Here is a 23,460-nt window from a genome sequence, read left to right on the forward strand (position 1 = left end):
TTGTTATTTTATACAATTTTGTTGTGATGCACAATATTCTCAATCACGAATATCAATTTGTTAAAATTCCGCTACGCAATAATAATGTCATAATGTCACTATGGTTTTGTTTGGTAAAAAGAGCGGATAACTGATAAACTAGTTGATAGTTGATGACTGATAACTCATACTAATTGAAGTGTTTGGTAAAACTAACGGTTGAACTAGCTGATAAGTGTAAAAGGAACCACACAAGAGTATATATACAAAAATTAGGTACTAATTAGAGCAAAGTACCTCCAAAACAACACAACATAAACAAAAAATTACAAATGAACGTCCATACAGAGAAGCGGTTGCTTCTACTAGTCATGATAATTGTAAGAAAATGTTAAAAATAATTGATAGTTACACTAGATAGTATCTTCGTGAAAAAAAGTTTAATAAATTATCATATACATGTTTTTTTTTGTCAGGCAGCCTAGTAGCTAGAGAAATTCATCTTTTAAAGATAAATAAGTGGGGTGTCGAGGGTTCGAACCTTGACTTCTGCACATATTGTGCATTATCCCTTATCAAATGAGCTAAGTTCATGGGGACATACATGTTAAATAGACGTAAAACAATTTTATTTAATAAAAAAAGGTATATTTTGTCCCTATAAGCTTATCTCATTTGGTAAGGGATAATGCACAATATGTGCAGGGCCGAGGTTCGAACTCCGGACATTCCACTTATTCATCTAAGGTGAATTTCTCTAATCACTAAGCTACTTAACAAAAAAAAAAGTATATTTTCATCAAATGTAAATGCAACTGAAATATTTATTTGTACGTAAAAAAAAAAAGTATATTGATTTGTAAAAAAAAAAAAAAAAATTGAACTATTCCGTGTAAAGTAAAAAGCAACTAAAGGCACATGGTTTTTTTTTTTTTGTTTGTTATGATGCAGTTATAATAATAAATTGTAATGGGTAAAAATGAATTTTAGATAAAATAATAAGGGTAGAAATGGAAGAAAAAATGATAAACTATAAGCTCAAACACTACTTGAAATAGCCTCTGGAAAATAAACTATAAGCTTTTGAAATAAGCTATAAGTTCCTTATAAAAAGACTGTTACCAAGCAGATTTTTTTTGTCAAATGAGCTTATAAGTTATCCGCTATAAGCTAGCTTTTTGGCCAAACAACGTCTACAAATGTTGTTTGCAAAATAGTGTATGGCCGAAGAATAGTAGTTTGTCCAAATACAACTACTTTTTCCAATAAGCCAAACTAACATGCCGAAATTTGGATTGAGTATAATCAAACTTGAGACCTTGAGAGGAACAAACATGAAGGTTCCAAGCCAACACCACTCGAATAACCTAAGTAGGTTTAGATGGTTTCCAACAAATGCGCTTGTTGTTAATTGTTGTAGCGATTTTCTTTAATTCTTTACAATTGATGTCTGGTTTGCTAGGCGAGTTAGGCTGGCCTAACAAATTTAGCATAATATAGACAAATATTTGTAGGTTTAAAAAAAATTGTAAATAAGAAAAATCAATCTAATTTGATGCAGTCCTCGATAATAGCATCATTTAATAAAGAATATTTTTTTCAATCCTCACACACCAATAAGTATTATGCCGATTTTATCAAAAATAAATTATCAACCCACGGAGACTGTGCTTAGCTAGATTTTGCTCGTATCGATGTAATTTCTAAACAAGGTTTTATAAAAATGTTTTTCTGATGTGACTAAGAGTAAACTAATCAAGATAGAAAACGTTGGGCTGGGATTACATTTCAACAGTTATTTCTTGTATTTTTTTCTCTTAATCGATTGTATACTTTTTATGCTTCAAATATAACTTCACCTATCCCTCATCATACGTCTCTGTCTCTGGTTAACGATGCAAGATTCATTGAACCAATTGATTTTCGATGCGTTGGTGCCAAAATAGCCGATTGTTTCAATGACATGAATGTGGATAGTTATACATGAACTTGACATACCCACTATCTATAAAGCGATAACACCTTTACATAATTTAAACCATGTCCCTTAGATGGTAATGCCGACTAAAGCTCAAACTAAATTAAAAGATAAATTATGTAACACTACATCGTCGTCAAAGAATTAAGAACATATTTAAACTAAAGATTATATTAAATGCATAAATCGAATACAACCAGCCATATTAAGAGTACTGCATAAAATCCTAACTATTTACATCCAATCCCAACACAAAAGAGAGTTTAGTTACCCATGAAAAACATAACTAACAAACAAAGGTTGATAAATATTGGAGAAGTATCAACAAGCTTTAATGCAAACTTCTTAGCCCTCTAATGGTGTCTCACACCTTCTACCCTTTGTTCACTCTATATTTGTCCTGGTTTACAGTGATTAGGTTTTAAAGAAATGAGCTACACCTCTATTTATAGAGGTTATGTATTTTTAAGTTTACTAGGTGAAAAAAGACTTGCCTAGCAAATCAAGCTTTCTTCATTGGAGGGAAAATCCAGCCATCTTTAAACATTTCTTGAAACCGCCTTAGTTTGCTTAGCAGATGAAAACTCGTCTAGCAACCGTCTTTGGCATTTCTATCCGGAACTCTCTGTTTTGACTTGCTTTCACGTTGTTGAGCTACCCTAGTGAATCGGGCTTGGTCCCAAATGTCTTTTTGATGCTCTGACTTGGCTTCTAACATGTGTGCTTTCCTCACTTTGTTCCCTAAGGGTGTGTTTGGTTCGGAAGAGAAGTTGTGAAGAGAGAGAGTATGGGAAGAGAGAAAGATGTGAGAAATAGAGTAGATTTGATGTGTTGATTGATTTAAGAGAAAGATAGGAGAAATAGGGGAGATAGAAGTGTTGATTAGTTTTAGAAGTACCAAAATACCTTGATTAAAAAGCTTCAAAATTAATTTAAATATTTTATTAAATTCATAGTGAATTTACTAAATAACTTGATTCAATTTTCAATTAGATTGATGAAGATTATTATTAATTAATTTAAAAAAAAAAATTGTTGAACAAAGAGGGAATTAATTTAATGAGAAATGGTAGGGACACACTCTCTAACACACTCTTTTGACACACTCCAATCATATTATGCCACTTCATTCCATTTATTTTTAGTAACCGGTTGTACCTGTTGCAATATAACACATTGTTTTTGTCTTTTTTAAATAAAATAAAAACATTAACAACAACTCTATCACATCACGTCAAAATCGTACTTTCTAGATCTATTTATGGTGTCTTTGTTTAGCAAAAGTTTATACATAGTCTTATAAAAAAAATAAAAATTGCAACACTGTCGTGAGATTTGGCAAAGAAAGCAACAATTTTTTTCCTTCTGCTAGTGAATTGGGTGAAAGCAGCAATTTATTTTTATCATATATAGTTCCATTTCTCCCCATTATTGTTCTCAATTTCAGTTCCCTTCTCCAACAATTGTAATTCAATTTCTAACAACCACCCCTCCTCTCAATTTGTGTAATTGCAAAATGAAATAAAGAAAGAAAAGAGAATCATGTTGAATCTGGTGATGGTGAGCGAGGAAACAAGTATTGGAATCATGGATGTCGAATTGGGGATGATGACATTTTAGTGGTCTTCTTAGGTCGGTGCCGTTAATTTTCAAGGAGGATGATCTTGTTGATGTTTCTGGCACCACCATCGTCGACAAGGGTTTTCATGGTAGTCTCTTTCTCTGCAAAATAAAAGACACTGGTGGAAGAAGGTGGACAAAAGATAATGCTTTTTCCTTAAACCTGTGGAACCGGTGGCAGGTTAAATGCATAAAAAGAAGTGGTGATGTGGCTAATTTTTATTGGAGTGTGTTAGGGAGTGTAACCTTAGCATTTCTCTTAATTTAATTTCTAATTTTAAACAAAAATTTATAACAACAACCTATATTTTTTTAAGAGTAGTGATATTTATACATCTCTTTTTAAACAACTTCTATGACAACTTTGTTTTCTCTATTTTGATTGGTCAAAATCAATAGAAAGAGAAAAAGATACAGACAGAATAAAAATATAACGTGTGTATTAGAGAAAAAATTGTTAAAAAATTATTAGAAATTGGTAGTAGAAATATCTCTTTTTTTAATAAGAGAAACAAAGTAAAGGAATAAACATCCAAATGAAAACACTAATTATTTATTATATGCATCCTTGTCTTCCACTCTCAGACTGCTCTAGAGCTTCTCCACTCCACATCTTTGCTTGATAAATTTGTGTTTGAAATCATTCACATATACAGTGAGCGAGAGAATTTCCTCCAGTTTAGACACTAATGCCTCTAAGTTCTTTTACTTTTATTTTTCTGTTATCTCCAGCAATTTTGAGTTTTCTACTTCATGTTTTGAGAATTACAACTTGCAGGAACTCTAAGATGAGAATATAATATTTCAATACAAGGGCAAAAATGGAACAACCAAATTAAAAGCCTTATCTCTTGCCTTTCTTTGCTAGTGTGAGTAGAAATAAAAAGGTGGTGGGTCCCACTACTTTTAAATCTCTCTTTCCTATTTCTCTTCATTCCAAACTAGAGAAAGTTGCTTTCTCTTCTCACTTTCTCTCTTTCTCTCTTCCTTATTTCTCTTCAACCAAACATACCGTAAGAAATGGAATCATTCCATGCCCCATCTTGATGCCTATATGATTCCAAGGAATCTTTTTATGAGTCAATCTACACATGTGTTCCCTTTAAAAGAAATCTTTTTCTGAGTCAATCTATACATGCGTTCCCTTTATCTGATTTGAGTTACTCAGATACAACTAGGTCATACACGAATTACGAGCCCTATAGTTCGACAATGAGTCCATGAGTAAAATCTAGTTAGGGCCAAGTAGATATCTTAAAATCAATACAACTAATAACAATAGTAAAAATTTGTTATTAGAATTCTATGGTGAATAAAGATAAAGTCGTGCATATGATTTTTTGATAAAGGATAGATTCTAAAGTGTCATTTTGTCAAAAAATACTAGTAATATAGTATTAAATAATATATCTTTGACTTTTCAATGTTGTTTCCATCCACCATTTTTTGCATTTAAATATAACCCATATTTTTCCTTCATCAACGTATTCTTTTACTCCTCCTCCTCAATCTTTCTCTTGTCATAGAAACCGTTGGACTCTTCATTGAAAAGGAAAAAACAAAATAAGTTTGTAAACTCCAAAATAACACCAATTTTATACATTTTCTTGAGTGGTCTAACTTATAAAACCGGTTCAATCGCTAATATTTATGATTTCTCCAATTTTTTTGATTGACTTACCAGTTTACTTCCCGATTTTATAACATAGTGGTTTCGATTTTTATTACATTGCTTATACCAATCAATACTTTAAATCTACCTTATTTCCCACTTATCTATCATCTTACAATCTTTCTCATGTATTTTTTCTCTCGTCTCAACTTCTCTCAACAACCAAACAACAACTTTGGTAAGTTCACAAAAGAGCTTGTTACACTCCCAAAAAGTCAAAAAAGAGAGGTTGTTACACATTGACTCCTGTGATAAACCAAGAAATTAAACGCAATAGTTAATGAGTTACCTTGAAAAAACGCAAAACTGTTCATAGAACTGAACAATACATTCATCTTTTTCTCTTAATACGCTTCTTATTTTCTCCACCGATTCTTCACTGACAGCTTTTCAATTCATCTGAGAATCAATTGATTACGGTAAATGTTTATGTTTATATCACTTATGGCAATTATCTAAGTTCATATAAGTGATTTTCTGTATCGCTAAGTGATTTAGCATCAGAAATTTTACTTAAAAGTAGATTTTAACTTTGCTTTGGGTTTTGATTTTTCTGATTTGATGTTGCATATGTATGTATAGGGTTTTCCTCGCCCAATTTTTGCACCTCTTACCATGATTTTGTTTCATGCATGTTTTTGCATTGCCCAATTTTTGTTGTCATTTTATACTATTTTGTTGTGATACACAATATTGTTAATCACGGATAACAAATTGTTAAAATTCCGCTACGCAATAGTGCCATAGCGACACTATAGCTTCCATTCGACAATATTTTGTACTAAATAGCGTATCGCAGATATTAACAACGTTGGTGACACATCAACGTTTGGTTGCCTAGTACATAACATCCACATTGGTGATAATATCACTTCTGTATTGTTATGTTTTTTGTTAGATTTTCTATTTGTTGTTTACTTATGGTTTTGAAATTTTAGTTATCCAAAACGCTAACAAGGGTCTTTAGGGCATTACTTAAGAAATTAAAAAAGGTAATTTTTGTATGGAAAATGCGTATTTATTATTTTGACAAGTATTTGACTTGTATTTTCAAGAATAGTTTTCCTTTCATGGGTTCCTTAAACCATACCCTTAGGGCACTTGTTAGTATGACCCTTTAGTTATTTGTTTTGGTAGCACAATATTATAGCAGAATATTATCAGGTGTTTGTGTCATTACAAAGAAAAAGCTAGGTCACTCCCTAAAACAATCATAACACTATCAAGTGATATGCATGCAAGCCTTCTAATGATAATGTGTTGAGATGCTTTCCAATTTTTTTGGTCGGTAGACGGAGTGACGTGCACCACCTGAAAATTCACACACACAAATGAGAGGTCCCTCAATTCGTTTATTTGTGCATCAAACCATTGGCATAGACAGTATAAGATTAAGAGTTATCAGCTTATCTTATCAAATATCACACCCTCTTACCCCTCAATTTTATTCTATTCTATTCTATAGGAGTCTAGGAGAGGCAATAGGAATAATTTGCCAATAAAAACTTGGGACATTTTTTTTCCTTACCACAAGCTTCAAACATACTACATGCTATACATCCAAAGGACAGGGACCATTTCATCTTTAGTACTTGTATAACCATGATATGACAGTAATAATATTTGATTGTAACATCATAAACATAATATTCACCAAAAACTACCGAAGACTCCACATCGCAATAATCTAGCAATAGCAGCTGAATTGTATCCTCTGCTTTAGTTGTACTTTCTTTCACTTTTGGCATGTATGTGTAGGAAGAGAAAATAAATTAGCTGTAACTTTTTACTTAGTATTGTCTCACTCATGACTTTCACACTTAGGCATATGGGTTTATGTTGAGCATAGGGGGTAGTGCGAGATTTGAGTAGGTGTTGAAGTATTAATTTACTGTAAAATCAAGAAAATTCGAGTAGCTTGGATGAAATGGGAATTGTTCTTGGCTTAGAGTTGTGTTGAACTTTACATTTTTTTTTTTGTACATCATTTGGTTGATGTTTTCATTTGTTTGATTGTGGTTACACCCTATTGGTGTCATGTTGTGCTTGTTCTACCTTTGTTAAATGATCTGTTATGTTGCAATGTTCTGCTGCATAATATTACCAGCGGCAGAAGTGATGATAATTAGATATTCCTTTTCTTTTACTTGTTATTTTTTAGTAAACTCAATGGACAAAGAATGGATAAATTTTCCAAGAGAAATCCCAGAGTGTAATGTATGTACGTATTGCATTTGTGTTGATTTACAGGTTGAATTTTTGTCACGATGAAAGTAAATAAGGGGAAAAGAGGCACACAACTTGGGAGAAAGACGAACAAAAAGAATAGTGAACAAAAAGCTGATGTTGAGACACATGTTACAGTGAACAATGATGGTATATAAATTTTATGTTTTTGTACTTTTTGTACTTTGTTGAAAGTTTGTTTTTCTGGTGATTTGATATATGCATTTCAATTTGTTGAAAGTTTGTTTTTCTAGTATATACATTTATCTCTACGATTGAAAACCATTTTTTTGTTCTTAATAGAGATGAAGAATTCCAAAGATGATGTTTGCATCAGTGCACAACTCAAATGGCCCATGCCACCTTCTAGTGAAGAACCGTAAGTTTCATTTCTTGTTTCAGGAACACTATTGCTCCTGCAAAACTGAATCATTAAAATATCAAAATAAGGAACTTATTGCAATCCTTTTCACCTATTAGAACACATTATGTTTATTTTATTTAGTTAACACAATTTTGACTAATAATTATACTTTTCAATTAGTAAAGGTTAGTAGATATTCCAGGAATTACAAAGTCCTCTGCTGAATTGAATCAAAATTACAAATGCAAGTTGAGAACTTTTAAAGCAATGAAGCAAAGTTCTACTTTAAACCAGGGGATGGAGCAAAGTTCTACTTTAAATCAAGCAAAAAATCAGAAAACAATGATGACTACTATAGATAATGCTGGGAGATCCATTCTCAAGCATGATCAAAGGAAACAACAATCATTGACAGCTGGAAGATCAATCCAGGTTGCAGGATCTTCTCAAATGCAACATTCTACTTCAAAGCAAGCAAAAAATCAGAAAACACTGACGACTACTATAGAGAATGCTGTGAAGTCCATTCTCATGCATGACCAAAGGAAACAACAATCATTGACAGCTGGAAGTTCAATCCAAGTGGCAGGATCTGCACAAATACAGCATAAAAAGCAAGATCACAGGCCAGGTTTTCAAACATGCTTTCTCAATCATTACTTGTCCATTATTGTTATTACTCCTTTCATCACTGTAATCGTCATTTGTGAGGCCATTGTGATGTTATTGGTTGCTACATTCTGGTTGTTGACTACTATTGATACAGATAGGGATACTACAAGATAGGTTCTCCATTTGCCACCACCATACCATGCTAGTTTCTCCATCCCACCACCCTATTATTGACTTCATGTCAATCAAGCCACTATGGTTGGCAATCTATACTTTTACTAGATTGTGTTTCCATTCATGCCATTATCTGTTACTGCTATTTCAACTGAAAAGTGGCCTCTAGGATTAGTATAAATAGGGCCAATGCTTTCATGTATTCTGATGATTGAAGTTTATAAAAAATTGTGAGTTCTCATTTGAGAGTTAGATAGTGGATTCTCTCTTGGCTTTTGAGCCAACTATTATAGTACAATGGTTCAAAACCTGGCCTGTGACTTGGACTAGGCTTTTTAAACGCTTTGCACACAACCTATCTTTCTTCCTTCACTAACTAACAAGTTCAAATTATTACAGTAAAGATTTGCTTGAGAGTATAATATAATTGAAAATTAAAGAGAGTGTGCACGTTTGAAAATGGAGGAAGTTTGTGGAATAGGAATATGTGATCTTGCTTTTCATTTGATAAACTTATTGACTTACTGTTCATGCTATTTTCCCCATATTTTATGTTTTGGGGTATTATCTCTCATGTTATGCTACTTGCGGAACTTATTGATTCTTTGTTTCATGTGTTGAAAAACCAAACTAGTGGGCCGCTCTCTGTTAGGTGGATTAAGCAACAGTTCATCTGCTCAATTCCAAAAGGATCTTGTTGATCATGGATCATCCAAGAAGCAAAAGACTACTCCAAAGATTCCATCAGTGTCACTTGATCATTTAAAAAGGAATAAGCAACAGCTTGAAGTTGAGGATGATATCAATTATGAAAATGATGTTGATGTTGGTGATGGTGAGGATGATATTAACTATGAAAATGATGATGGTGAGAACACTAATGACCCTCCAATGAAAGGTAATACCCTTACTCGTTAACTATGTTTCATTCATTGTCATCATCATCATCACCACAGATGCTATACATATGATATACTTATTTTGCCCTTCTGTTACTTTTGTGCTATGGTTTTCTTCCTTGTTTCATCCGTTTTAGTGACCTTTGTATATTCATTTTTTTTCTTTGTTTATTCATTCTGTTTTTTTTCTTCTTATCTTCCCTTTGTTATTCACTCTTTCTGTTTTAGTTATTGGTTTGATTTCTGTTGTACATTCAGTTAGGTAGCTCTTTTGTATCATTCAGTAGGTTAATTCATATATGAAATTAGAGGATTTATTCAGACTCATCTGTATATGGGGTTTGCCTTTTTCTGCCATATACTGCTGTGCTGTGTATCATGTCGATTATATATCTCTTATGCTATCTGAAGCAAAAAGTGACCGTGTACAAATGATGTGTCTGCATATGACCATAGTTATTAATTTACTTTCTTCATCTCATAATAAATATGCATAGTAACTTGCATAGGGGCTTATATTTAGGGACAAAACTTCTTTTAAAAGGTGGCTTATACATTTATCTCCACAGCTCAAAATCTTTAGTTTTTTTTTTTTGTTCTTGATAGTGACGAGGAAGTCCAAAGATGATGTTTACATTAGTTCACAACTCAAACGGCCCATGCTACCTTCTAGTGGAGAACTGTAAGTTCAATTTCTTGTTGTTTCAGGAAGACTGTTGCTCCAGCCATTGACTGAGTTGAATTATCAAAAGAACGAACTTATTGCAATCCTTTTCAGCTATTAGAACACTTTATGCTTAGTTATCACAATATCTACTGATAATTATACTTTTCAATTGATAAAGGTTAGAAGATATTCCAGAAAGTATAAAGTGGATGTTCTCGAAAGGATCTTTTTCAAAGCAAGGGATGGAGCAAAGTTCCACTTCAAAGCAATCAAAAAATCAGAAAACAAGGATGAGTACTATAGACCCCGCTAGTCGATCCATTCTAAACCATGATCAATGGAAACAATGTTCCACTTCACAGCAAGCAAAAAATAAGAAAACAAAGATGAGTGCTATAGACTCTGCTGTGAGATCCATTCTCATGCATGAACAACGGAAACAACGTTCCACTTTAAACCAAGCAAAAATTCAGAAAACAACGATGAGGGCTATAGACTCTGCTGTACGATCCATTCTCATGCATGATCTGAGGAAACAACAATCATTGACAGCTGGAAGTTCAATCCACGTGGCAGGATCTGCTCAAATGCAACATAAAAAGCAAGATCACAGGCCAGGTTTTCAAACATGCTTTACCAATCATTACTTGTCCTTTATTATATTTGCTCCTTTCATCTTATTTTATACCATGGTTCAAAACCTGGCCTCTGATTTGGACTACGATTTTTAAATGCTCTGAACACAACCTACCCTTTTTGTTGCACTAACTAACTTGTTGAAACTATTGCAGTAAAGAGAAGCTTGACCGTATAATATAGTTAATTTTAATTTGATGAACTTATTGACAAACTGTTAAAACTGTTTTTTCACTTATTTTATGTTTTGGGGCATTTTCTCTCATGTTATTTTATCGACTTACTGCTGATACTAATTTACTGAACTTATTAATTCTGTTTCATGTGTTGAAAAATAAAACTAGCGGGCCGGTCTCATTTCGTTGGATTAAGCAACAGTTCTGCTCAATTTCAAGAGGACCTTGTTGATCATGGACCTTCCAAGAGGCAAAAGAAGTTACCATCAATGTCACTTGATGATTATTTTAAAATGAATAACCTACTACTTGAAGTTGAGGGTGATATTAACTCTGAAAGTGATAATGGTGATGTTGAGGGTGATATTAACTATGAAAATGATGATGGCGAGAAAACCAATGACAATCCAATGGAAGGTAACACCCCTACTAGTTAACTATGTTTCATCATTATCACTTCCATTTCATCATCACCACCACAGATGACACATATGATATGCATATGATGATCTTTCTTTAGTACCGTTACTGCATTGCTCTGGTTTTTTTCTTTGTTTTGACTGTTTTGGTGGCCTTTGTTCATTCTATTTATTTTTCTTCTTCTTATCTTCCCTTTGTTGTTCATACGTTCAGTTTAAGTTATTGGTTGGCTTTCTGTTGGTATTTAGTTATTTCATTTGTACTTTCAGTTAGGGTCCTATTGTTGGGTTCCTCTTATCTATATTGAGGTAGCCCATTTGTATCATTCAGTTGGTTAATTCATATATGAAATCATATGATTTATTCTGAATCATCTGTGTACGGGGTTTACTTTTTTTTTTTTTTTTGTTATCAATCAGTTGGTCGAACCTTATATATCTCTTATGCTATCTGAAGCAAAAAAAGACCATGTACAAACGATGTGTCTGCATATGATCATAGTTATTTACCAGTTAACTTTCTTCATCTCATATATAACTAGCGTGATATTGGAATGTATACTAGGAGAAGCATCAAAAAAAAGGAAAAGAGGAAGAGGAAGGACATTATGCTCGAGGATTCATGATCGGTCACTTGCTGAAAGAGAAGAAATCACCTTAAATGAAGAAGGGGAGCCCATTGGTCCAACTCAAAAGATAGTTTCTGAATTCAGCAATTTTTTGGGATCAGTAGCACGGATGTCAGACTTATGTCCTCTTACTTACACTAATTGGAAGGCTATACCAAAGAAGAAGGAGAATATATGGGCTTATGTCAATGTATCAACTCCTCTAGCATGTGTGTCTGAGTACTCTAATAAAATCAATTTATCTAATCATGTTTGTTTTCTTTGCAGAAAAGATACATTGTTCCTGAAAAAGGAGAGAAGGCTGTATATGCTATAATAAATGATGCTTGGAGACGATACAAATGTGTTATTAAGAGAAATCATTTCACTAAGTATGACAACTTGCGTGAGCGGATGAAAAACCGTCCAGACAACATACCAGAAGCGGACTTTAGGAAATTAATGAATTATTGGGAAATTGAAACCATTCAAGTAAGATAAATTTAATTTGAATTGTGTATTATTCTACATTTTTATTTTCAGATATAATGAATTTTGACTCTCATTGATGATTTCAGGAAATTGGTCGTCAAAATGCTAAAATTACAGCTCAACAAAAATGTAGACATCGAGCGGGTCCCATAAGCTTTGCTATCATAAGAGAAAAACTGGTATCTCATTTTTACCACTATTAGTGAATGTTTAAATTCTATTACAAGTTTGGTTACTACTGATTTTTTGCCACCCGGGGCAAGCTTCACAAGACTGAAGCTTGGATTTTAGTCCCACTGAATGGACTTCTTTATGAAAATATGAACACTTGTAGAATGGAACCACCAGCTCCAACTACTTGGGGAACATTCTGATGTTGGTGAAGAAATGGATGGGATGACTCCAGTATTATTGTCACTTATATCCAACAACCTCAGTGGAATACATCTACAGATTTTGGTCTTGTGAAGCTTGGATGGAATGGCGAATAATTTAATTTTACTTTAGTGATGATTTTTACTACTATTAGTGAATCATGTTTTGCTTTGTGTAGCGTGCAACCAAGGATGATTGTGAGCCTCCTACTCAAGCTGAAGTTTTTATTGAAACACGACAAAGTAAGAAAGGAAATCAGCTTGACCAAGTTACCAGTAACACAATTGTAAGTTTTTATTTATAATTTTATCTATTCGAATATAATTAACTCTATGCTTAACTAATTTTGCTTTTAATTTTGCTAGACAAATCTTCAAGATTTGATCGTAAATTCTGGTCAGTCTTCGGATGAGGCATTTCGAACCATCTTCGGTAAAGAAAAACCTGGGAGAGTGCGTTGCCATGGAAGAGTTACAACACCTTCTCTCTTGAAAAGAAATAAAGAAATTGGAGAAATTAAAAAAAAGCATGCTATTGAGGTGAAAAATTTAAGTGACAAGATTCAAGAAATGGAGGTAAGACATGAAAAAATGGAGAAAAAACATAGTAAAGAGATGGCAGCAATGGAGGGGAAATTGCAAGTTCTTCTTAGGTTCATGCTGAACCAAAGCAATTCCGACCAAGATAGGGGGGATTTGGCAGCTTTGTTATCAACCCCAGATGATGACGATAATGGGCTACATTCATCTACATCTGCACATGGCCTAAATAATCACGAGGTATGTTTTCCTTATAGTTGCAACAATAATTTCTCTCAATACTTTCCACCTTTCATATCTTACCACAACCCCTTTACTGTTTTGATCAAACACTGTTCAATGTTGTAACACATTCTCTTTTCAAACACACAAATCTATTTCCCTTGTTGCGTGCTTGAGAGTTGTTGGTTCCTAACAAAGCGCATATATTATGTATTCTATATGAGAGTATCACAAATATATCAGAAATCAAAAGAATAATTTTTTTTTTTTGGGATGTCGCTCATATGGGGCCTCAATCTACTTCTCATGGTTTGTAATATTTTTTTTTTGGGATGTTACTCATATGGGGCCTCGATCTACTTCTCATGGTTTGTAATTATTACCATTCTTTTTTGTTTATAATCATTACCATACGGAATATTGGTCACCCTCATGGAGAGCTAAAGCATTAATTCAAGAGTGAAGTACACTTATTAGTAGCAAAATATGGGTAATGACTTTAATTTTAAATCATCTTTTTCTTTCTGATCTTAGTATTTTTATCTTGTAGGTAAACCATGGCCTTGAAGAACAATTGTCTGATGACTTTGAAGATGATGATGAAGAACAACCTTTTGATGACTTGGAAGATGATAATGAAGAACAACCTTTTGATGACTTTGAAGATGATGAAGAACAACCTTTTGATGACTTGGAAGAAGATGATGAAGACCAATCTTTTCATGACTGGGAAGAAGATGAAGAATATTCAGATTGACTCATCAATGCTGGTGCTTTTCATTTTCTTGTGTGATTGATAAGAACACAAACCTTATTCCTTTCTACTTTGGGTTGATAATAGAATCTCAAATTACATAGAGCTTCTTTTTATAGGTTTGGTTGTAATCACATTAAAAGAGAAGCTAATATCATGGTATGTTTTTTGGAAAGTTTACCCAACTCGATAAGGATGTCGTTTGGTTATCAGAATTTGTTTCTAGTTGCTTATCTGATGTAGTAGAATTTCAAGCAATGCCAGATTGTTGATATGTATCACAAATGTGATTTTGGAGTTTGGTCTAACATTTTATTTGATTTGCACTACATATGAATACTTTGCTATTATTTAATGATAAAATTGTTCACTAATGTAAATGACAACAATTTTTATTTGTTCTCTTTTATTATTACATAGACAACGACTTACTCTAAACCCTTTCAACTTCTTACTCTAAATAAACAAGTTTTTGTACAGTAGGCCAGTATAATTATACTAATATTAATTTACTCCATATATAAATATAATTGTTTACATTACATATTAGTTTCTTGGGTGCCCAACTGTGACAGCTGCATATATGTATCTAGGAATACATATATTATATAGTGCTAACTGCTAAGTAGCTCATTTAACATAACAAACTATTTTAAGCCATTATTATTACATATATTAAAATATCTCCTTAATTTCATAAACTATGAAGTACTTTCCCCAATTTAAATTCCACTCCAAACTGGCACCCCTGAAGCTGAAATCCAATGTTCACCTTGCAAAAATCTACTCACTGTAAACTGTGAAGCCTCATCAGAACTCTTCAACACATGAAAACCTGGCCAATTAACCCTATTTTGTGTAGATGCACCATTTCCAGTATTCATATACTCACCATAGTATAAAGTTGAAAGTGCAAAATTACCCTCCCATTCACCCCAACCTTTAGGATGAATCAAACCATCTAAATCACTTTTAATAAACACTGTCCTTGAATATTTTTTCCAAGGCCTACCTAAAAAGCTCTTTATAGAATCCTTTACCATAGAAAAGTCAGAATCTGGTCTAACCCTACAATTTTGTATCGATATTCCGGTTGGTTTGTTAGGATCGTCTCTTCCTTGTGCTGTGATGAAATTTGATTGGTGACTCATTGGTTTCCTAATGAAAATGTCGCAGTTTTGTAACACGACGGCTGCGTCGCCGAAGATGAAATCGATTGTTCCGTATATGTGACAGTCGCGGTAGAATTGTCGGTTCGAGTGGACGTAAAGTGTGTCTTGGTAGGCTTTGAAGCTGCATCTGTAGAAGACTGATAAGTCTGAACTTACCTTGAGTGCTACTGCTTGGTGATTTTCTGGTCCTGCTGTGTTCTCAAATGTCATGTCTCTTGCCCAAAATCCATCCCCTGATACATCTGTTTCATGTATATATAGAGCCAAATCATGTTAGCACATTCAACCTTTCAATGACATTTGAAATTGGAATTGAGATAAAAGAAGATATTTGATTTCAATCAGATATTTATTTGAACCTATGTAGTACAAACCCTTGAGATTGAAAGTGTACCGGGTGTTTGACACTAGTACGACACCTGCATGATATAGTTACATTCGATTGTTTCTATTTTCCCAAATGATTAATAGTGTCGATTTTTCCATCCAATATCTTTCTCTATGTCAATGTTCATATTTGTGTCGGTGTTTCGTAAATTTGAATAATCAAGTGACTAAATTACTAATTGTAGTCGAAAAATTATAGGTATTAAAAGAATTTAGTCCCTAAAATTATTAAAATTTCAATGTGTTCCTTAAAATTGAAAATTCTCAAAATTTAGTCTTTTTAATTAGACAACTTAGTTTTGATCCACGAGAGACTAATTTGACCCACAATTTAAAAAATTCAACAACTATTTTGAAATGAGCGGTGTGCAACACTCACTCCCTTTTCAATGTTTACTCTCTTATCGAGTTTAATTCAAGTGGACCCCGCCAATTTATATGGGTTGATTTCCAAATGGAGCATATAAATTTTACCAATACGTGAGTTAGTATTAGATATATAGTGTTAAATTAGTGTTAATGTTACTAACATTACTCTTTTGAAATGTCATTAATTGTAAAGTTCCAAATTAGTGATCAACTAAAAATTCAAGCTCTAAACAACTTACCAAATGAGGCAGAGTTAAGAGTGGTAGAACCATGAACAACATTCCTATTTCCAGTGACAATAGTTTTGTCAATGCCATCTCCAACAAACATAACATTATGCAACTTCTTTTCAATCTCCACTTTTTCATGGTACACTCCTGCTTTTACATGAATAACTGCTCTTGAAGGACGATTATGTCCCATTGAAGCAAGTGCATCCACTGCTTCTTTGATTGTTCTATGACTTCCTGAACCATCTTGTGCCACTGTGAAGTCTGCTCTATGGTTTGCTAGACTCCATGAATCTAGTAGTCCATCGTTTTCTTCTAATATTGTACTTCTTTGAGGTTGTTCTGAAAAACAAAATCAGAAATAAGAAAAGAACAAGGATAATTATCAATATTACTAGTAGTTTTACACTCTTCGAATTTCAATCGAGCCTAATTCAACCTCTATAAAACTGACTTATAAGGCGAACATCAAGACTACTCACATCTTATAAATACATTTTCAGGTCATATCCGATCTTAAATCTTTTGGTGTCCTAGGCGAACAAATAAAGTTGTGGCATTTTTATTATTCAAATGTTTTTCTTCTAGCATTTTTTGTTGCAAAAGATTAATAAGGTTCTATAAAAATATATTTTTAATAGAATTAATCAAGTGACTTAAATAAAAGATATCAATATACTTCAACTACTAAGTAAAATTAATAATTTTGGTGCCCTTAAAAAAATGGTGTTCTAGACGGCCGCTCCTCCTACCCATGCTCAGGGCCGCCCTTGTTGGGAGCAATCTTAGGCTGATCCGATAACGTTAACTTGATAACACTTGAGCCAATATATCTTGGATAAACTTTGATATATCTTAAAATTTAAGTGGAACCTAGCTCAAACCTCACAAAGCCGAAGTGAGATCTGCCCACTCCTTATAAATACATCGTCAACAAATCACAATCAATACGTGTAACTCTAAATGTAGTTATGATTAAAGTAAAATATTTTAAACCTTTTCATATTAATAGTATAAAAAATCTACATCCTTATGAATTAAATCTTTATTCCACGTGCAATTTAGTGTGAATTTTATAAACCAACACTATATCTCCTCATGAGGCAACATTTGTCCTGAACTCTTTGCAATAGAAGAATCACAAAGCAATTGTGACTACTACCAAATTTCAAACCTTGACTAACTAAAAAATTACTATATCTAGCTTATAATCAAATTATAGTAAGTAGTAACCAAACATATATATAAGAGAATATTCATATCCCCACTACAAAACATGGACTAATATTTAGCTAGCACTAGTAACTTATTACATTATTTATAGGTATGATTTTTTGTTCATCAACACTACTATAATTAGCTTTCATTTATGTTTGGCATCTAATAAGCTAGAGCAATAAATAGCTTAATGCATATTCTAGTCAGCTTTTTTGATTTCTTTTGTTTGTTTGTATCATAGACTAAAGAACAAATATTCTGGCCTTAGTGACAATATTGACATTATTCAAAATTCTTTTGACAAAATAAGTACTTTCTAACTATCCTTTGCTAAATTAAGGTAGAAGCAATTTCAAACACGTAGTATATAGAAAAGAACAATTCTGAAAAACATGAAGGACAAGTACAATTTGATAAGCACCTGTATATGCCGCACCGCTTGTGTGCATATATATATATATATATATATATATATATATTAAAAAATATAAACAAGGGTAGACATAAAACATAATCCCAAATACAAAATAAAATTATTGCAAACGGTAGATTTTAAAACTTAAATGTATATGAAAAACATACAAATTTATATAACAATTTTCATCACAAGATAATATTAAATTTTAATATTAATTAATATCACAACTGATAATTTGGTACATTTTCCCCTAAAGAAAAAAAATAAATAACTTGGCACATCTTTTTTACAACTTCTTTTCCATTTTTTTTTATTGCATCTCACTCTCTTCCCCTAACTGTGATGTTTTTACTTGAACTTGTCGAAATTTATTTGTATAAATAATTTATAAGGTACATTGACAAATATAATAATTTATAAGGTACCTTGAGAAATCAACGGTATCACTATAGAGTAATTATATTTTAAAAACTATGTGATATTATTTAAAAAATTATAGTAATTAAATATATTAAATAAAATAATAGACAAAATATACACAAAAATAATCTTTTGGTTGTTGCTTGGGATGCATGATATTATTTATAATGCAATATTGCACTAGACAAACTCTTTTAAAAAAAATACTATTAAACTATTGTCACTTTTTGAGTTCATTAAACTATTGTCTTAAAAAACAACTAAGCTCTTTAATTTGTTGAGCGTAATATAAGCTCTTGAATGGTCATCGTGAACTTAGCTCAATTAGTATGGACAATGCATAATATATGTAAGGTCTGAGGTTCAAATTTTTTTTTTTAAAAAAAAAGCTCTTAATACATAGAGGGAGACACGCACGCACGTGGTGGATCATTTTTTTTCCAACAGAGCTTGTAAACTTGAAATGTATACATGTTTTGTTTATAAAAAAAATGTTTAATGGTGGTATGTGGATGCCAACACTTCTCTCATTTGTATAGAAATTTTCTCTATATTTATTTTCATATTTTTTAAAAGAAATAATTTAGAACTTTATTTTTATATATTTTCAAAAGAAATACAAACTAGATTTAATTAAAAATGTGTTTTTCTTTATCAAAAGAAATATGTCTCTTAAACACACTACACCATAGTAATGAATGAAGGATGATGTCAACTCCTCCCATTTATTTAGCATTTAGTGCACCAGCTGAACTTAGATAGTGTTTAGTTAATGTAAAATTAATTAAGTTAGGTTATTGCTAACGAGCACTTTTAGGATATCATTTCAGTATTACTCCTTCGTTCATTTTTAAGTGTCATTTTAGAGAAAAATTTTGTTTCTATTTAATTGTCACTTTCAAAGTTCAATGCAATATTAAATATTGTTTTACCAATATTATTCTTAGTTATTTATTGCGGAGAGAAAAATATATGAAATGAGATATTAAATGAATAAGATCATTATAGTAAAAGTATAGCTTATTGCATCAAAAGTAGTATCAATTGTTGATTGTCTTGGTTTGTGTAAAATATCAAAATGTGACAATTAAAAAGGAACGGAGGTAGTACAAATAAAAAAAATATTTCAATCTATTTATTTAAAAAATTAAATATTTTAATTTTCAAACATTTTCATAAATCCTTACTATTTTAAACTCTTGCAGAAATCCTTAGAAGATTGGTTCCGATTTCCCATTAAGTTGATATATACATCTCATCTATTATACGAGTATATATAGATTCTCTCAATTGCTTTAAGAAATGGATACCTAAATTATTATGAGTAGTGTACACATAAATGTCTAACTAATTTCACAACTAATGGACATTTTTATTTCTTTTGAAAAATCATAAAAGATGGTCCTTTCTTTCATTATACATATGTAAATTTTCTATCAATAAATCAAAATCATTTGAAAATGATAAACGAGTCACTTATAGCTAGACTAACAAACTTCATTATAGTTTAGGAAAAATAAAACAAGAACACAAATAAACTGTTGTAATTTTCGATCACAATAAAAAAAAAACAACTACTATAAGTTATAATAACTTATTAATTACCTTTGACTTTAATTTTGTTATTTGAATACAAAACAAGTGTTTGGCCTAGCAAACTTGTCAAGTTTCTATCCAAAACTTGGTTTGCTTGAACATACCCTTTTTCCTCCAATCCATCCAAACATGTCTTATGGTTTGTCATCATTGCACTTACCCATATAATAGCATCTTCTTTAGTGTAACTACTCTTTTCAACCATCATGTTATTGAGCATAAACTCACTCTCCTCATAGAGTTTAGCACAATCTCTTAGAGCCAAAACACTTGTTTGATTTAATGAGATGCTCATGCTTTCCAAGCCATGCAATTTCATAGAGTTATCAACCCAATTAATGGCTTGTGAAACTTGTGTTTTAGCCATTTGGAGTACCTCCATTTCTTGGAGGCAAAAGGATGTGGTTGTGGACATGGCAAAGAAGAGGAACAATATGGTGGCATAAGTTGTCATTTTTGGCTATTGAGAAGTTTGATAAGTGATAAGTTACTTGCATGGCTTGGTGTTCTAGGTAGCTTGATTTATAGCCAGCTGAGGAAGCACAATTCATGGATTGCTAGCCATGTGTCACTAAGACTTGTTACCTAACCAAGGTGACATTTGTAGTATCTTGGTACATCGAAATTCCTTCAAAGTAAATATTTTATTTGAAAATAGTATATTTTGTAAAAGGGTTTTTCTATCGTGTGTAAATTTGCACATGTTAAGAAATTTAAAGTGGTAACTTTGACTTGGAACTGTGCATTTCATATTAAATATGTAACTTTTTAATAAATAAGTTTTGTTTTTCAATAAAAAATTACTACTTTTAGATGTCTTAACATGTGCAATGTTGCACATGTTAGACAAACCCTTTGTAAAAAAACAAGGAATATTGTTTTATAAAGATGATAAAGTTGATTGTATAAGGAATATTTGTTATTATTAAAACAATAATTGTACAACAAATAGAATTAATCATCATATTTTAATACAATATTTTTTTTAATAGACGAAATGTCAATAATAATTAAAAACTCACGCATATGAGTGGAAGAGTCTAAATTTAAACTTCAACCACGACGTACAATTTAGTGAATTCGATATTTTTATTGGTTGAATTAAGACATGTGTAAAAATAATGATCTATATTTTTAATAGTCAATATTTGGCACATGTTTCGGAAAGTGAGAGAAAAATAAGCACAATAATGAGATGTTGAATTGTAGTTAAAGACTTTCATAAAAAGTTCGTTTTGGAAAGTTCATGGTGTTAAACACTTAAAATGAAATAAAGAATCTTGTAAAAAACTTTTTACAATGAATGAGTTTCGAAACTCAAATGTTTTAAATAGAAGCAAAAATTGTAATGCAGAAACAAGAGTAAATAACAAGGACACACTTTCTTTCTCTGCACGTTTCTTCCCATAAACGCACACAACATACACCTCACTCGCTTTTCGATTGTACTCAAGTGATTAATGAACCATATTAAACAATGAATTGATAAAAAAAAAACTTAAATTTAATTCTTGAGTGGAACAGTTTTTGATTAAATTATATTTATCTCACAAACGAATTATGTATCAAGAGAGTCTCACTCTTGTGCCCTCGTGAGCTTCGCTCAATTGATATAAACAATACATAATATATGTAAGATTCAGGGTTCAAAGCCTGACCATCAAACAAAAACAAGAGTTCCATTCTTGTGGGAATTGGAATGTCAACACAGAAGAAAAACAGCGGCACACAACGGTTTGTAATAGCTTACTATCCAATTGATAACTGTGTACGGTTCCTTCTCTTCATGATAATTTTTCAACTATTCAATCACATTGAATACACAAACGTGTGAGTATCTTCTTATGTTCACATCATATATCTTGCATATATTTAATAGGCATATGTAACAACTATAAGAATAGGAATTTCTCTTTAAAAACATTGATGACTAATTACACATGAATGAAAGGTAAGCGGATAACAAACTGCGCCGCTAAACTTTTTTGGATGACAAAATCAATCTTTGTATACACAACATTCATGAACCTAAGAGACATGACATTTTTATGCATGAGCCTTTGAACTAGGGGTGCTCTAATTCAAACCGATCCAAAATAAAATTGAAAACTGATAAAAAAAAAAATCAAAAACCGCAAAAAATTGAATATTTTTTGATGCATTTGGATGTTGTTTTGTAAAAATCGCTAGTATCGGAGCAGATTTCGGAACACTTTCTCAAAACCAAGCCAAACCAACTGAACTACAAATGTAAATATTAATACTTATTTATTCTTTTATTAGTATTATATATTGCATTATTATGTTGCTTGTTTGTTTCAATCTTATATATTGCACTAGTTTAATCTATATTATTATTACTTCATATGTTTAAAAAACAATTGATCATTTTCATAATGTAATTTTAATTTTTAAAAATATTTTGAATCAAACCTATTATTTTATCATGTTTATTGATATTAATAAAAATAGTTATATTCTTAAAAAAAGTATATATATATATATATATATATATATATATATATATATATATATATTCATTTTGGAATCGATCCAAATTAGTCATTTTAATTTTTAAAACTATTTTGCATCAAACCTATTATTTTATCGTGTTTATTGATATCAATAAAAAAATTATATTCTTCAAAAAAAGTAAATAAATAAATATATATTTTGCATTTCGGAACCGATCCAAATTAAACCGCATATATTTGAATCGGATCGGTTCGGTTTTTTTAGAATAGTCATCCAAAACCGCATGTAATTTTTATTTTGGATTGAATGACATTTTAGACTTCAAGCTAGAAAAGAGGAATTCAAGCCACTTGGACTTTCAATCGCAAAGGAACAATTCAAGGATAAAACAAAGTTATGTCTGCTTCGTCCAGTTCCTAAGCCACCTTGAGAAATTATTAGTACTGACTTTGTGTTTGGAATACCTTGGACTCGGCACAGAAGTATTCTGAAATGATAGTCGAAGACGAATTTTTAGAAAATGGCTCCCTTCATCCGATGTCAGAAGGTTACAATTGTTTTCTTGAGGATGAGCTAGAAAATCTTGACTCTAGGACGAGTCTCATCCAACCTGAGGAGAATGATAGAGAATGATGAAGAATAATGTGGATGTCTCTAGAATACTAATGAATAATAAGGAAGCTACTATACACACTAAAATTATGCACTAGGGAAATCTTAATGTTTCTAGATCCTTCTAGTCATATGAACTAGAGCATCCATA

At 31.7% G+C, this 23,460-nt stretch overlaps 2 protein-coding genes across 3 annotated transcripts; one reads left to right on the forward strand and one right to left on the reverse strand.

Annotated features, from left to right (window-relative positions):
- Nucleotides 1-5,468: 5,468 nt before the first annotated feature.
- Nucleotides 5,469-14,786, forward strand: LOC112421277 (uncharacterized). 2 transcript variants are annotated; one of them, XM_039833274.1, is made up of 15 exons: nucleotides 5,469-5,668; nucleotides 7,500-7,625; nucleotides 7,779-7,854; nucleotides 8,025-8,470; nucleotides 9,260-9,523; nucleotides 10,131-10,206; nucleotides 10,370-10,809; nucleotides 11,172-11,420; nucleotides 11,988-12,241; nucleotides 12,319-12,522; nucleotides 12,609-12,701; nucleotides 13,076-13,183; nucleotides 13,263-13,676; nucleotides 14,209-14,447; nucleotides 14,532-14,786. In XM_039833274.1, the coding sequence occupies exons 2-14, from the start codon at nucleotides 7,517-7,519 to the stop codon at nucleotides 14,413-14,415; spliced, it is 2,940 nt and encodes a 979-aa protein (XP_039689208.1). In that variant the 5' UTR covers nucleotides 5,469-5,668; nucleotides 7,500-7,516; the 3' UTR covers nucleotides 14,416-14,447; nucleotides 14,532-14,786. The 2 variants fall into 2 exon arrangements, with proteins under 2 accessions (XP_039689208.1, XP_024638076.1); XM_024782308.2 differs by having other exon boundaries at nucleotides 14,209-14,786.
- Nucleotides 14,787-14,905: 119 nt separating this feature from the next.
- On the reverse strand, nucleotides 14,906-20,727 carry LOC25491630 (probable pectinesterase/pectinesterase inhibitor 36). Its single transcript, XM_013599618.3, has 3 exons — nucleotides 20,232-20,727; nucleotides 16,580-16,912; nucleotides 14,906-15,826 (listed from the first exon to the last, which is right to left on the reverse strand). Exons 1-3 carry the CDS (start codon nucleotides 20,674-20,676, stop codon nucleotides 15,135-15,137), a joined length of 1,470 nt encoding a protein of 489 aa, XP_013455072.1. The 5' UTR covers nucleotides 20,677-20,727; the 3' UTR covers nucleotides 14,906-15,134.
- Nucleotides 20,728-23,460: the final 2,733 nt, after the last annotated feature.

Source organism: Medicago truncatula, chromosome 4, assembly GCF_003473485.1.
Source record: "Medicago truncatula cultivar Jemalong A17 chromosome 4, MtrunA17r5.0-ANR, whole genome shotgun sequence".
In the NCBI taxonomy this organism is placed as follows: Eukaryota; Viridiplantae; Streptophyta; class Magnoliopsida; order Fabales; family Fabaceae; genus Medicago; species Medicago truncatula.